The sequence below is a fragment of the Scyliorhinus canicula genome, chromosome 1, assembly GCF_902713615.1.
Source record: "Scyliorhinus canicula chromosome 1, sScyCan1.1, whole genome shotgun sequence".
NCBI lineage: Eukaryota > Metazoa > Chordata > Chondrichthyes > Carcharhiniformes > Scyliorhinidae > Scyliorhinus > Scyliorhinus canicula.
This window is the reverse complement of record NC_052146.1, coordinates 143,186,923-143,203,242: the sequence shown is the minus strand read 5'-3', so window position 1 is coordinate 143,203,242 and position 16,320 is coordinate 143,186,923. Positions and strand designations below refer to the sequence as shown.

General features: G+C 45.6%; 1 protein-coding gene across 1 annotated transcript in view; it reads left to right on the top strand.

Annotated features, from left to right (window-relative positions):
- Positions 1-16,320, top strand: part of csmd2 (CUB and Sushi multiple domains 2) — a 2,254,685-nt gene that overhangs the window by 1,660,029 nt on the left and 578,336 nt on the right. Inside the window, exons 13-14 of the mRNA XM_038801178.1 lie at positions 9,050-9,232; positions 12,015-12,341. Coding sequence (XP_038657106.1) covers positions 9,050-9,232; positions 12,015-12,341 — 510 coding nt within the window. The remainder of the gene's footprint in view (positions 1-9,049; positions 9,233-12,014; positions 12,342-16,320) is intronic.

The window sequence follows — 16,320 nt, the reverse complement described above, 5'->3', positions numbered from 1 at the left end:
TGGGTTCAACCCCCACAGCATACATGCCTGACGGTGACTCGACCCCCCAATCAGTCCATGCCATTTGAGACCCCACATTAGAGACCTCCCATTACAGAGTCCCCAACTGAGACCCCTGTCAGAGACCACCATCACAGACCCCTATCAGAGACATCCATCAGTCACACCTGTCTGAAAGCTGAAGAGAACTCCAGACAGTAGAGTGAAATATCACTGCATTTTCACTTACCCTTCCCTAACAGCTGCTGCCTCAGACAAAGTTGTTTAAAGCAGCAACTGTTGCCAGTGTCAGAGGCTCCCTCGATAGCTATGTAGATTTCAAAAGGCATCAAAACCCTTGGCAGCCTCTGAAATGCAAATCTTTCATTCAATTTCACACAGGAAAACATTGCATTAGCCAGTGACTGACAGTTATATTGGTCCAGACTCAGCTGCATAGGAAGTTTTTAAAATTATCTTTTCCTTCATGCTTGAATGCATCTCAATTACCCTGCTTTGATGCCTTTAGAATGGCAGTTCAGTCCTGAAATTCCAATGAAATCCGGCACGCTCTCCCCCATGCATTAATTAGCATGGTGAAGGGGAGAGACTCACATACTGGCCTCGCTCCGAGCGACTGCACAGATCAGTAGCAATTCTCCGCTGGAGGGAGTACCTAGGCTCCAGAATGGAGAATCCAGGCGATGGTGTGTTTTATGCTTTCTTTGCATGTTATGATGAATCCATTGCAAGCAGTCATACTGTTACAAAATGTTTAGATTTACTATGAACGATCATAATGTAATAGGTTAATATGGAAATCTCCTGTGTGAATCCTGCTCATAGGTCAGTGACTATCCTTGGTACATATTTCTTCCAGGTTCAGGAGCACCCCAGGCTGTTCAGCTGGCATTTCTGTTGGTGAATGCAGACCTGGAGATCTGACATTTGGGTGTCACATTGTATACACCTTGGTGGAATGAAGAAGGTCATTGTACATCCTGTGTTACTTCACCCAGATCCTCATACTGACACTGTAGCTATCGCGTCCTCTGTCAGGCCTGCTTGTTTGGCTCAGAGGTGTTTTCCTGCCATCGTCCGTGAGCAGCAGTTTCTTGCCTTTCTCACAGTATCATCACAAGGGTAGAATCACTAAACCTTGGGGTAAGCACAGCGGTGGGTGCCTGGTCTCTGCTTCTCCCTCTCCTCACTTCTGCCTGGCATTGAAAGACAGCTGCCTCAATAATGGCTGCCTATAGATTGTGCCAGCACTTTGAGCCTCCTGCCGCCTTCATCTGCCCATCACCGCTAATTGACCACTCATCCCCATCCTCTGGCCAATTAGAGTCCACCTCCAGGAAAATTGCAAACCATGGCGACTTACCCCCTGGAGCGAAGCTGGCACCCAGAAATACTACTACTGTCGGGATCTTGATCTTATCCGGAAAATCCTGCCCCAAATTAAATATGTATAATAAAATACTTGAATTTCAACTATCCTGAATCAGCAACAGAATCAAGCTTATGCAATACCTCAGTCACTTATTGTAGCACAGAAGCTAATCAGCTACCAACTGTCTTTCATTGTGCGACGTGACACACATTTAGGGTCACAGGGGTTGACTATTTCAGTCCTTGTTGCCAGGGTGAGTTCTGAAGCATTATTTAAACAAGCCTTACTTTGAGCCTCAAGGCAGCATATGCTGTCAAGTAGTAAGTTTCTCATTTTGATTCCTTCTGGAACATCAATGGCAAAACAATTCTTAACGTGAACATCTTTTCCCCATTTTCTATTTTCTCGGTTGTGATTTTTTTTTTCCCCATGAGGATTCTTTCTTTTGGAAGTGAGCGGTGCAGATATCAAAGGGGGAATTAGTTTGGAACCATTACTGTGCGTGACAGTACCAGGGAGCCAGATTGCAATCACAAGAGCCAGAACCATTAACCTGGCGCACCTTCAGTTTCAGCTATCTTTGGATCTCCCTCCCCCACAAGGCTGCCAAAGCTCAGTCATTGTGCATGTTTAAAACAGAGATTGATAGATTCCTGATTGACAATAATGTAAAGGGTTGCGGGGATATCATGTGGAAAAGGCACTGAATTATCCGATAAGCAATGATTGTATTGAATGGTGGGGCAGGCTCAGTTACCTGAATGGCCTCCTTCTCCTGTCCCTAGGTACCTGTTAATTCAGCCTCCTTATAATACCAATTTATGACCCTCAGATAAACCAAACTGGCTCAGAACATGTTGTTCATTTTGCAAAAAAAGATTTTTCAAAAATTTAAAACGGTAACAACAAAACTAACAGGAGGATAAGGTTATTCTTCCTTAATTGTTAATCTTTGTGAAATTGTTGTCTCACATATAATTTTGCTAATGGATGCAAAAGTGATGAGTTTATGCAGCAAGTCTATTTACAACATTGTTGTCATCCCAGTCAGGACTGTGAAGTAGACCCACCTTATCCTTTTTGCTGAGACTCAGATCCAACTGGTACCAGTAAAATCTTTGAAATGGGTGCCACAGCTTCTGTGAAGAAACACTTTTAACATATGTGCTCTTGGGATGTGAGTGTCACTGGCAAGACCAGCATTTATTGCCTTGGAGAAGATGGTAATGAACCAACTTTTTGAACTGCGACAGTCCATGTACTTGTGTTTAGTGTATTTTAAAATTCTGGCTGGTTTCAGCTGCTCTACATATTGATGAGAGAGCTCCCTCCAAGCCGAAGGCAGTGGCTTATAGGCTGCAGAAACCTGGGGCGGGATTCTCCGATCCCCCGCTGGGTCGGAGAATCACCTGGAGGGCGGTGTGAATCCCGCCCCCGCCGGCTGCCGAATTCTCCGGCACCGGGGATTTGGCAGGGGCGGGAATCGCCGCCTCCGGGGGGGAGGGAGGGGGGGGGGGGGGGGGGGGGGGGGGGACGTGGGGTGGCCTGGGGAGGGGGGGTCAGAGTCTGTGGAGGTGAGGGGGGGTCGCGTTCCATTCCACCCAGGGGGCCGCCGCACGGTCGGGAGCGTACGCGTGGGCGTTGCGGTTAGCGATTATCGAGAGAGGAGGCGAGGGCCCGTGCCTCAGTGAGGCTTAAAGTTTCTTTCTTCAAGAGTCGCTGGCGGATCTGGGAAGATTGAATACCCGCCACGAAAGCGTCTCGAATTAAAAGTTTGGTGTGCTCGGCCGCAGAAACATGTGGGCAGGCGCAGTTTCTCCCCAGAACAAGGAGGGTCCGGTAGAATTCATCTAAGGACTCGCCAGGGAATTGCTGTCTCGTGGCCAGCAAGTGCCGTGCGTAGTCTTGGTTCACCGACCGGATGAAATATCCTTTTAGCAAGTCCATAGCTGTGTCATAGTCTGTTGTGTCCTCCATGAGCGTAGACACGGCGGTGCCAACGCACGAGTGGAGGATATGTAGTTTTTGTTCCCTCGTCGGGTGGTTTTCGGCTGTGCTCAAATAACTGTTGAAACACGGCAGCCAGTGTTTAAATGCAGCTGTTGCATTTGCTGCGTGCGGGCTGAGTCGCAGGAACTCCGGCTTGATACGAAGCTCCATCCTTTAAAACTTGTGCATTAAATTAATGCACCATCAATTGGACACGAGACGAAGATGTGATCCAAACAAAAGGCTTTAATGCACAAGATGTGTGCCCGGCAGCAGACGTACAGAAGAATGACCGACTGCCGGGGTACACGGGTTCTTATATCCCGCCTTGTAGGCGGAGCTACCTACATTTCAGCCAATCGGCTGAGAGGCACATGACTTACCGGGGCCAATGGGCAGTGAGTCCTGTGCACCAATAGCAGCTCACCTCTGAGATACCGTAATACCCTTAGTCATACTACCACAGGTGTCAACATCGGATTCGAGCTCTGGTGTGTCTTGTGTCTCAGGCGTATGACTACCCTCCTTGTCATCATTGCTCGACACATGGAGGGGGTTCTGGCTGTGGCTGTGTCTTGGGAACACCAGAAGGACCCGCCGCAGCAGCTCCTACAAGACACAAGACAAGACGCATAACTAGACCTCAGGCCGTGGAGTGCTGGGGGTGCTGTGATTATGTGGTGTGGGAGGTGGGAGTGGTGTGATTATGTGGTGTGGGGGGTGGGGGTGGTGTGATTATGTGGTGTGGGGGGTAAGGGTGGTGCGATTGTGTGGTGTGGGGGTGGTGTGGGATGGTTTGAGGTTTGAGGGTGGTGTTAGGATGAGGAGATGGAGGTGGGGGATGATGTGGGTGTGAGAGGTGTGGGGGTGAGAGTGGTTTGGGGGTGGTGTGAGGGTGATATGGGGTGAGAATGGTTTGGGGGTGGTGTGGGGATGAGGGTGATTTTTGTGGGGTTTGACACATATGTTGCAGAGGACTGCATCTCCACCCTGGCGACATCCCTTTCCTCGGGCCCGCTGACCACATCCAGGGCCCGCTGCTCTGCCATGATGAGGGACCACAGGTCAGGCGGTCCCCCTCCAGCTTTTTTCCACTCCCTGCGGCTATTAGCAGCCTTCTCCAGCAGGGGTGGGGGGGGGGGGGGGGGGGGGAACAGTAAATGCACAGTGATAGACAATGTGATGCATGCACCCCCGGGGGTTGGTAGCTGGTGGCTTCAGTGGCCAGGGCACCCGGCCATGATGGGCGGTAAGGGTGCCAGCATGTGGTGCAGGGTGCCCTCCTGGTGGGGCGAGAGGGGATGGGATAACAGGTGTGTGGACTGTGTTTGAGTGCCAGGGGCACAGTGCTGCTCACTCACCCTGGGCGCCCTGAGGAGGTCGTGAATTTTTTTATGGCACTGCAGACCGCTCCAGACAGTGTTATTGCACGGCCTCTGCCACCTGCGCCCTGGCACGACGAACGGCAGCAGCTAATAGCCTCCTTCCCAGCCGGGGTACAGGGTGGCCCGTCTCTCCTCCACAGTGTCCAGGAGGATCTCGAGCTCGGCGTCCATAAATCTCGGGGCTGGGCTCCTTGCTGCCATCTTGTTGGCTGGGATCGTGTGTGTGGGGAGTGAAGTGCGTATGTGCGGCTGCAGCTTGTCAGCCTCCTGAGTGGCAATCATGAATCCAGCAAATCCAGCACTGTTTCTCATTGGAACTGATTGGGTGCGATTCTCCGCCCCCAGGCCGGGTAGGAGAATAGCGGGAGGGCCTCCCGACATTTTTCACCCCCCCCCCCCCCCCCCCCCCCCCCCCCCCCCATGCCGACCCACGCCACGAATCGCCACTCGCCGTTTTTTACGCCCGGAAGTGGGCGTGAAGGCTGCCGTGGGTCACGGCCTGTCCCACGGCAGCCTTTACGATTCTCCGGATTTGCGGAGAATCTCGCCCATTATGTTCCACGTGGCGTTGGTGCTGAGCCCTGAACAGTTGCTGAATTGATACAGGTGTGGTCCAGTTTTGCTGCCGTGGAAGTCAACTAACACTGCCCAGCATCAACGCTTAGTCTCAGGAACAGAGAATCCTGCCCAGTTTCTTGCTTAAAATAAGCACTTGACAACATAGTTTTATCCCTTCTCAGCACGATTCATGATGTATGTCCATGGTGGGTATTGGATGAATTGGCATGCTGGTTCAAGGGAAACGGTAGTGGGTTGTGGTTATTAGATAGCACAATGTTGACAAAGCGGCAAGAAGGGATGATTGAGGTTGATGGGTATATGGTTATCATAGGAGCTATAAAAGAGCATAAGTGTGGTTTTTTGGCGTAGCTTGACATGAAGGGTATGAGGGCCATGGGGGTGGGTGGGGATCATGAGTTGGAATGGACGAGGCATGGAGAGTGTGTTGGGGATGGGAAAGTATGAGGGAGGTCTGTTCATGTTTTATTGTTTTCCGAAATGACACATATCAGGCTGCATGTGTAAATTGAAGCTTTATGCAAACATTTTTTTAAATGTCTGCAGTTACTCGCTTATTAACATTTATTTTCTTCATTACCACACTCAAAGGCTTGCCTAATAACACACAGCACAGATGATAGTCAATAGAATTAATCATGGAACAATTGAACACAACATTATCATATACCATTGCTTCAGGAATTAGTGAGAATGCCTTGACTTTTTTTAAGTGATGCAAAAAAAATTTAATTGGTTCAGATTTGCTTTTGGATGATCCCTTCATTCGCACAGAGGACAGCCCATTGTTTTTAATGACAAATACAGCACTCAGTCCACCAATCAGCACACAGCTTGGTTCACAGTCTCTGAGACACATACCAATCAGCACATGACTTGGTACACTGTCTGTGAGACACATACCAATCAGCACACAGCTTGGGACATGGTCTTGAGACACATACCAATCAGCACACAGCTTGGTACACGGTATGTGAAACACATAACAATAATCATAACCTTTTATTGTCACAAGTATGAAGTTACTTTGAAAAGCCCCTAGTCGCCACATCCCGACGCCTGTTTGGGTAAGCTGGTACAGGAATTGAACCCGCACTGCTGGCCTTGTTCTGCAGCACAAACCAGCTGTCTAACCCACAGAGCTAAACCAGCCCTACCAAAAAGCACATGGCTTGGTACATGTTCTGTGAGACACGTACCAATCAGCACATGGCTTGGTACACTGTCTGTGAGACACATACCAATCAGCACACAGCTTGGTACACGGTTTATAAGACACATACCAGTCTGCACACAGCTTGCTGCACTGCCAAACAGCACATGGCTTGTAACACGGTATGTGAGACACATATCAATCAGCACATGACTTGGTACACTGTCTGTGAGACACATACCAATCAGCACATGACTTAGTACACGGTCTGTGAGACACATACCAATCAGCACACAGCTTGGTACACGGTCTGTGAGGCACATACCAATCAGCACACAGCTTGGTACACAGATACCAAACAGCACATGGCTTGGTACATGGTCTGTGAGACACATACCAATCAGCACATGGCTTGGTCACGATCTATGAGACAGATACCAATCAGCACACAGCTTGGTACACGGTCTGTGAAACACATACCAATCTGCACACAGCTTGGTACACGGTTTAGGCCCCCTGGTTGTTGGGAACTGCCAGCCTGCTACAGTGGCACTGTCAGGCTGACAAGGGCACTGCCATGGCGCCAGGATGGCAGTGCCAAGGTGCCCAGGTGCCAGGTTGTTGGTGCGAGGGGTTAGGGCGGGGGCCTTTGCCCATAAGAGGTGGGGTAAGGGGGGCTGAGCTTGCCAGTGCTGGAAATGACTTAAAATGCGGCCTTGATGGGGAGTTCCTTGCCGAGGCCAAAAAAAGCAAAGTACTGTTGATTAGCAGGGTCACCGAGAAACACACCGCTAAACATGTCGTTCAGCGGACTTTAACTATAGTCTGCTGAGCCATGCTATAGATCTCGCATATTTTCTTTTACTTCTGCAGAGAGGTCCCCTACATTTGCATCCATTCTATTGATTGGCACATCCTGTTGTATTGCCAAAGCCTCATGTGTCAGAATACCACAATGAATGTAGGAAGAAGAAGGATTATTCAGGCCATCAAACATGCCGTTTACCTGTGGCTGGGATTTTCCAGCCTTGCCCGTCACCGGGATCGTACAGTCCCGCTGAAAGTCAGTGGACATTTTCCTAGGCCGTTGCATTCTCCATAGTGGGTCCTCCCAAAATCCTGGCCTATAATCTATTCCAGGACCATGAATAATTATTTACAACTCTCTCCTCACTTTCAAATTTCTCTATGCCTTGATCAATTCAAAACGTTTTTCTAATGCTACTCCTAGGTTAACATTTACTGTTCTAAGTTATTTCAAAAGTTAATACCTCTAAGTAGGAATAAGTCAAGCTCAAGTTATGTTTTATGTGTGCCTTCCTCAGCATGTGTAGATATTCATATGCATGTCTGGCTGTATCCAAAAGTGGTCCCAACATCCATCATATTGAATCAATGTATTATTTCAAAGCTTGGGCCATATCTCCTTCCTTCATGCATTTTTTTAATTAATGAGAGCAGGTATTCATGCCTCTTTTCATAGCTCAACAACCTGAAGATTGAAGAATCGGCATGCTTCTGTTTGAATCTTTTCCACTGGAAGTATCTTTTCTCTTTTAAACATCAGTGTTGTTTTCCAGAGGTCTGTGGATCTGGTTTTACATTCCAACATTTTATTTTCTATCCTGGCTGCCATGAGAGATAAACAGAAACAGAGTTCACAAATTTGATAAAAGGGAATTTGACAATTGCCTGAAAGAAAAGAGTTATGTTGAAGAACACAGCTCATTAGCAAGAGAGGGCAGTTAGATTTGGTAGCTTCACTGGAACGGAGCACCAGTGTATATTTGATGAGCCAAATTGTCTGTCTCTGTGCTGCAACATTCTACAATTCTATAAAGAGCCACAATTTATTGCAAATTGTATCAGAGTCAGAAGTTCTAATTATGGGATAACAAGGTTTACCTGAATCAGTTATTTTCCTCGATTCGTACCATCATCTTGCGATCAATCAGGCTATGTCCTGCTGGTTGTAAGGAGCAGCCAGATGTTAACAAATCTCAGTATTTTCAAATAAATGAGAAGGATAGTGCTCTCAATTTACAAATACATTCCTGCTGAATGGCAAAGATTCAAGCTGCAATGTTGGGTTTCTCTGTGGCTTCATGTGATTTAGCGTAAAGTTGAGGTAAAATTGCTTGCTGTAATTGACAATATCCTGCACATCACTTAGTTTATCCACGAGCTGAAATCAGGCCAATTCTTTCTGAATTAAGTTATAATATATTCAGAAGGCCAGATGTCTTAGTATAATGAGGATAGTCACAAATTTAAAAATCTCATCCTGATGTCCTCACCAACTGTTCCCAGCCCACTGAGATTTTCCATTTGAAGGAGAGAGACTGTATCCTAACAGATGATTCTTGTGCTCTTGTGTTATGGACTGGGAATCTGGTCAACTTCAGATATATTGTGGACTGAGGGGGGGGGGGGGATGACTGAAGCATCTCAGTTTTGTAGCCTGGGCCTAACATAAATGAAGATGCAAGTTTTAAATCATCTGAAGTATGCTCTTGTAATGGCATCTTCTATGTAAATACATTTCCTCCTTTTTTAACATTTTGTTTTCAGAGATAGAACAGGGAACCTGCAGTGATCCTGGAACACCAGCTTATGGAATGCGAGAGGGCAAAAGATTCCTTCATGGTGACATTTTGAGATTTGAATGCTTGCCTGCTTTTGAACTTGTTGGCCAAAAATCTATTACTTGCCAGAAGAATAACCAATGGTCAGCCAAGAAACCAAGCTGTGTCTGTAAGTAGCCTGAAACAATCATTATCTTTATCTTCTAGTTGTTAAAGTAGATACAGGATGGTTTGTGTGTATATAATAATTGTCACCGCTTTGACCGCTATGTGTGTTTAATATATACATTTCAACTTAAATTTGTGTCGTGACTTCTGCTAACCTTGACTTGGATTGTCAGAGGGGAGAGTGGAATCTGTATGTACTATTAAAGAACGAACTACTGACTGAAGTCATTTGGAATGACATTTTGTGAAAGGCTTCCTTCGTTTTCTGAGTATAATATGCACTTTTTCAGCTAAAAGTTTATCTGGAAGATGGGTGCATATTGTACATGGGAGCTAATCCAGGTGAGGTTTTTTTTCCTGTAGCCGGTGAGTAATGCACTGCAACCTGTTTGGGGTTGACTATCTTTCCCGCGCAAAGATCTTGGTCTTTTTATACGGCTCACAGAGGAACTCAGACCAAATCTCAGTTTCTCTGCCAGAGACCACATGAGGGCAGGTTGGTGGAAAGTCTGACAAGGAAACTGGGAGACGACAAAAGGAAACTGCTACTTTAAAGAGGGTTGAACAGTGCATCCTGTCGTGTTTCTCACAGGATCAACTTGGAGACAGTTCTCCTCCGAAGCAAGGCTTTAATGTACCAAAGGGCAATTTAGATAATGAGTACAAAAGCAGGGAATTTATGCTGAGCCTTTATAAAGCTTCAGTTGAACCACAACTCTTCAGTATTGTGTTTAGTTCACCCCTTGGGAAGTATATCAGAGTCCTGGAGAGGGTGCAATAGAGATTTAGCAGAATGGTTCCAGGGATAAATGACTTTGGGCTACAAGATTTGGTTAGAGATGCTGTGGTTGTTCTTCATGGAGCAAAGGATGTTTAGGGGAGATTTGATAGATATGTACAAGATTATGAGAGATTTAGACAAGGTAGATAAAGTAAAGCTGTTCCCATTTACTGATTGTACAAAATGGAGGGGAGACAGATTTAAGGTTTTGGGCAAGGGATGCAGGGGGAAATGTAAGGAAGAACTTTTTCATGCAGCTAATGTTAATGACTTGGGACTCCTTGCCACCTAGGCATTGGAAGCAGTGACTAATGATTGCAAAAGGAAATTGGATGGACACTTGAGTGAAATGAAGTTGCAGGGCTTGGTGTTAGAGCAGGGGAATGGGACTTGCTGGATTGCTCTCTGGCGAGTCAGCATAAATGCAATGGGTTAATGGTTTCCTTCTTGTGCCTTCATGACTCATGGTTCTACAGCATCATAAGCAGTAGGAGTCATCGAAAGCCACTTATGCAATGACTACTTTGATACTAACGATCTAGGTTGATACATTATATAATAAAACATGTAAGAAGCAGGCAATGCAGGAATTCTCCAGGAGTGTAATGGACAGCCCCTCCCCCCCACATCATTCCACTGCCCATCAACCTGCCACACATGATGACCATCACTGGCCTGTCAGTCCCCAGGAATAATGGCACATTGACCTTCACATCACAAAAGTCCAGATCCATATTGTAATTGTGATAAGGCAATTTGTTCATGAAAACCTAAGTGCATATTATATTTGGGAACATATTGTATTTGGAAAATTAGGGTAGTTGCATTGTACCACTCAGTCCCTGCATACTGATATTGCCAGCACGTGTCACTTGAAGTAGCTTGATATGAATTACTAAATAATCTCAATGCTATGTACTTTAAAGGACTACTGTGCCATTTCAGTACAGTTTTTAAAAGGATTTGAGTTTCTGTGTAATTTAATTGTTTTTCAGAAGCATTAAGGCTAATGAAGTTGGAGCCAGAAAAATATTGGAAGCAACTCAACAAAATTGCTGCAGTGTTGTTGATGCTGATCAATATTGTGTCATCTGGAAATTGATGTCAGACAGGAAGAATGATAATATAGTGCAACCTATATTAGGTTGACTCAGTGGCAGAGACATAGAGCTGGATGGTGTACAAGGAGCAGCTCTCCATGCTTGTGAATGATGCTGACGCAGATTAGCTAAGAGGCATAGTTATGGTATATGCCAGATCTATCTTAGAATGGGGCTAATGAAACTTCGTAATGAAGGAAATGGTCAGGGTAGAAAGCTCTGGAAGAGTATAGAATTAGGTGGGAGGAGGGCATTGAAAGTTGATGGCAAAATAACCATTGAGAAAATAAATCAATTGCAGTGGTGGTTTGTAACTGAGCAGAAAAGAAGCAGTTCAAGGTTTCAATGAAGAAGCAGGAGCGACGATGGGGGCGGGTGTCTTTATTTTTCCAAGAATGGAAAGAAAAAGGGAAAGATTTTGAGGTGGACAGTGGGATGTATCTGTAACAGAAATGAAAAAAATATTTGGGATTAAGCCTGATGGCAATCACGACCTGGGAGATGGCAAGGTCTTGTGTGATTCCAAGCGGTCTTGGTAAATGGATCTGATTAACTTTGAAGCTGTTTACCCTGCACAGAAGCCTCTGAAATGTAACTACTTTACATGAAGTAGAAAATTGCCATGACACATTTATTTTTAGTGGGTTTTTTTCTGTTCAGACATCACTGGCTGCCAGCTGTCACCTCATTTCAGCTGACTGAATGTTTCAGTGTACATGACAATAACAATTTTAATCCAATCAATTCTTGGCTTAGCAGTTTGCTATTTAGCAAATGGCAGCTAAGATCCTCAATTGTTGTGTGAAAATGCACATGTATTCTCCAAAGTCTCATTATGCATTCATTTAAGTGCCCTTTGTCGTTCAGTATTAAATTACCGTAATATTTTATTCTATTTTCAGTCTCTTGCTTCTTCAATTTTACAACTCCATCTGGTGTTCTGCTATCCCCCAACTACCCAGAGGATTATGGCAACCATATGCATTGTGTATGGCTGATTATTGCGAAGCCAGAAAGCAGGATTCACCTGGCCTTCAATGATTTTGATGTCGAGCCACAGTTTGACTTTGTGTCTGTGAAGGATGGGTTAAATCCCGAATCACCTGTCTTGGGAACTTTTTCTGGAAACAAAATCCCTTCTCCTTTGACAAGCAGTGACCATGTATCGCGTTTAGAATTCCTGACGGATCACTCCACAGCTGCTCGAGGATTTAACATCACTTTCACAAGTAAGTAGGAGTGATCCATTTTTAAATTTCTCATCAAGGCACCACCTTTGAGCATGTTACATAAGAATCTATTTGAGAAAATCACACCAGTTGTGTAAGAATAACCATGTTCATCAAAACAAAGCAATAAAACCTTTGCACCTTCGATGTTGACAAATGGAGTCACTAGTTTAAAAAACAAGCATGCAGAACATGCCAGTGCTGCAATTGAAGTATTGAGACTGATGGGAAGGTGGCAAGGGGACAGAGAAGGCCGAAAGTGACCAAGGTACCTGACAAGCCCAAAGCCAGGAAGCTCCTGTTGAATTTAAAGACAAGACTCATTCTAATTTTTTAGTTTGATTTCCTCATGGTGCCCACCCAAACTGACAGGTTAATTGGAACTCCCATGTTTTGATCGTTATTTTGCTTTCAGTAAAGTGATATTAAAAAGTGAAACATAATCAACGCATTTTATCTCCTGGTTTTCTATCCGTCAGACTACTTTAATGTGATTGGCTATTTACTCTGCTTCATTGCTCTTGCTTGCTTGGAGATTTCCAGCTTGACACCAAATTCAAAATTATGTACAAGCCCACTCCTGGGCTAGAGCACACAAATCAAGGCTAATACTCTTGTAAGGGAGTAGGGGACTGTCTTAGGTGTTGTATTTTAGATGAGACAATAGACCAAGGCCTTATTTGCCTCCTCAGGTAAATGCAATAGATCCAAGGACATTCATTTGAAAAAGAACATTGGTGCTATTCCCCGGTGTCCTTGCCAATATTTTTCCCTCAATCAATACAACAAAAAACAAGAGCTGTTTGCAAGGGCTTTCTGTGTGCAAATTGGCTGCTGTCTTTCCTACACTACAATGTGGAGATGCCGGCGGCCCCACCTGAGGAAGGAGCAGTGCTCCAAAAGCTAGTGTTTGAAACAAACATGTTGGAGTTTAACCTGGTGTTGTAAGACTTCTTACTGTTTCCTACACTACAATATTGACTGCACTTCTGCATTGCTCCAGTGACTATAAAGTGCTTTGATTCATACAGTGGTTGCAAAAGGTGCTTTATGAATGCAACTATTTCTTTTAATACCTAACTTGAGTGTGGAAAATTCAAGTGATCAAACCTCAGTAGAAAAAACATCACAGCCTCCAGTGATGAAGGGGCGCGATTCTCCGTAAATGCGGCGAATCGTAAAGGCTGCCGTGAAACTGGCCGTGTTTCATGGCAGCCTCTGCGCCCCCTCCCGGGACCGATTCTCCCCCCGGGCGGGGCTAGCAGCGGTCCGCGCGCCAAGCGTCACGCCGGCTGACGTGCACGATGACGTCAGCCGCGCATGCGCGGGTTGGACGGCTCCAACCCACGCATGCGCGGGGCCATCATCTCCCTCGGCCGCCCCGCAGACTGATCCTGCGGGGCGACGGAGGGAGAAAGAGTGCGTCCGTTACGGACGCACTGCCCGCAATCGGTGCCCACCGATCGCGGGGCCATGCCCCCCTTGGCACAGCCGTGGTACTGCCGTGCCAATCGGAGCCCTGGATGCCCAGAACGGGCATGTTGCGGCCATTTTTATGACGGCAGCAAGCAGGTGTGTTTGCTGCCGTAAAAACGGCCGTAAAGGCCTGGGAACTCGGCCCATCGGCCTGGGGAGAATCGCTGTTTGCCGTAAAAAACGGCGAGCAGCGATTCGTGTCGTGGGGCGGCCGTGGGGGGGGAGAATAGCGGGAGGGCTTGAAAAATGTCGGGGACGCTCTCCCGCTATTCTCCAACTTGTCGTGGGCAGCGGAGAATCGCGCCCCATATCAATGAGGCAGGCTTGTTGTTCAGTGCTCAGCAGTCTGCTGGGCAATGAAGAGTCTACATGTGAGAGCAAGGCAAGCAGTGCTTGCTCCCTGTGTACATGTCAAAGTGAAGTGGATTTCTCCTTCAAGACCTGAAAGAAGCAAGCCTCCCTTTTTGTGAAACAGCTACAATTTCATGAGAATTATGCGTCATGTCATTTAAAATGTTTGCGTGAGGTAATGAATGAAATGTCAAACGTCATAGAAAGAGCACATCATCAGAAAAGTACATGCAACAATGCCAGATCTGTGAGGAAGGTGTCTTCTTTAAATACTGTGGTAATTTGAATTTAAAAATTGCATTAAAAAAACGTACATTAAAACTATTTATTTTCATATATGGAGGCTTTCCAAAGTCTTGGTGAATCACAGTTGATCAACTTTGTGATCGCTTCAATTCCTCCTCGCTATGTGTCAGGCTAGATATGGTGGCAGATTGCCTTGGTTGCTATGAGGAAAATTCGTTCTGACAGTCACTCAAAGCTGTAGTCACAGTATGTGGTGTGCGCTTCTTAATTGGGCGGCGATTAAGCCACGGAGTGCAATGCCCTTTTGCTTTTACTTATTTGCTGTTGGTGCTAACAGCTGATCTTGCAGATCCAGAGCGCCCCTTCCAAAAGGAAAATCACTCATAATGTCAAAACCAAAGCAAACAGTGGGATAGCTTTATGCCAGTGAGGTTTCGTCAGTGGTTTAATGGATAAATGCAGTATTAGATGTGGTGCTGAGCCAAACAGTCTGAGGTTTGGGCTCAGTTAACTGATCTCAGTGAGGATCATACTACTGGTCTGTGCAAGAGGAAAGGAATAATAACCATACAGTTCCAATTCTAATTGCTGGAAATTGGAACATTCACTGAGCACAGGAATGTGATCAGTTGTGGATCCCTCCAGGGTTAAATAAGCTGCCAGCACTCAACTCAATAGGCTCACAAGTGAAAAGTAACAAAGTTACTGGTGAGCTTCTTGAAGCCCTAGAACCAAACCTGAGCAAAATAACCCTGACTCTCAGAGAGGCGGTGAACAACAGTGACAGAGGCGTAAAGAAGTAGCAATACAAACACAGAAAACAGAAAAACTCAGCTAATTTGGCAGCATCTGTGGAGAGGGAAAAACAGAATTGGTGTTTCAGGTTTGTTAACTTTCATCAAAATGATATAATGGCATTGTGAGAGTTGTCAATAAACAGAACTGTATGGTTGAGGATGCGGAGCGAGGCCAGCAGCACGGATTGAATTCCCCTCCCGGCTGAGGTTATTTGTGAAGGCCCCGCATTCTCAACCTTGCCCCTTGCCTGAGGTGTGGTGATCCGAAGGTTAAATCACCACCTGTCAGCTCTCCTCCTCAAAGGGGAAAGCAGCATGTGGTCATCTGGGACTATGGCGACTTTATAGAAAATAAGTGTAGAGAAATGATTTAATGGTTTGAATCTGCAGACTGATTAAAATGGAAGTAAAGTTCTGAATGGATCATACTGAATCTCCCCTGATACTAATGAAAGATCAGAAATAGATACTAATAGATCTTGTGTAATACACACAGAGAAAGTGTCATCTTCAGGTGAAGGAAGGTTTGAGGGCAGAAATATTTGGACTGAGTCTGCAGGTGCAATCCCCCATTTTAAAGTCATATATTACATCCTTATTTTGATATCTCCAATCTTCCATCCATGCTAACATATTACATCCAACTCATAAACTCTTATCTTGCACATTAACATTTTAGGTGACGTCTTATTAAATGCCTTTTAGAATCACAAGTATACTACACCTATTGGTTCCCCTGTATCTACCCTCCTAGATACATCTCAAGAAACACCAATAAATTTGTCAAACCGGATTTTCTTTTCATAAAACTATGTTAACGTTGTCCAAACATACTTTGGTCTTTTGGATTGTTAGGATGTCCCGAATAATAGGTTCCGGAATTTTCTTAATGACTGATATCAGGCTTACAGGTCTGCAGTTTCTTGTTTTCTCCCTCCCTCCCTCCCTCCTTTCTTGAATAGCAGTGTTTACATTTGCTGGGACTGTTTTAGAATCTGTTGGGTTAAGGAAAACAATAACCAGTACATGAACTATCTCTGGAGATACCTCTTTTAGAAACCCTAGGAGGTAGGCCATCAGGTGCTGGAGATTTCCAGTTATTAGCCCTC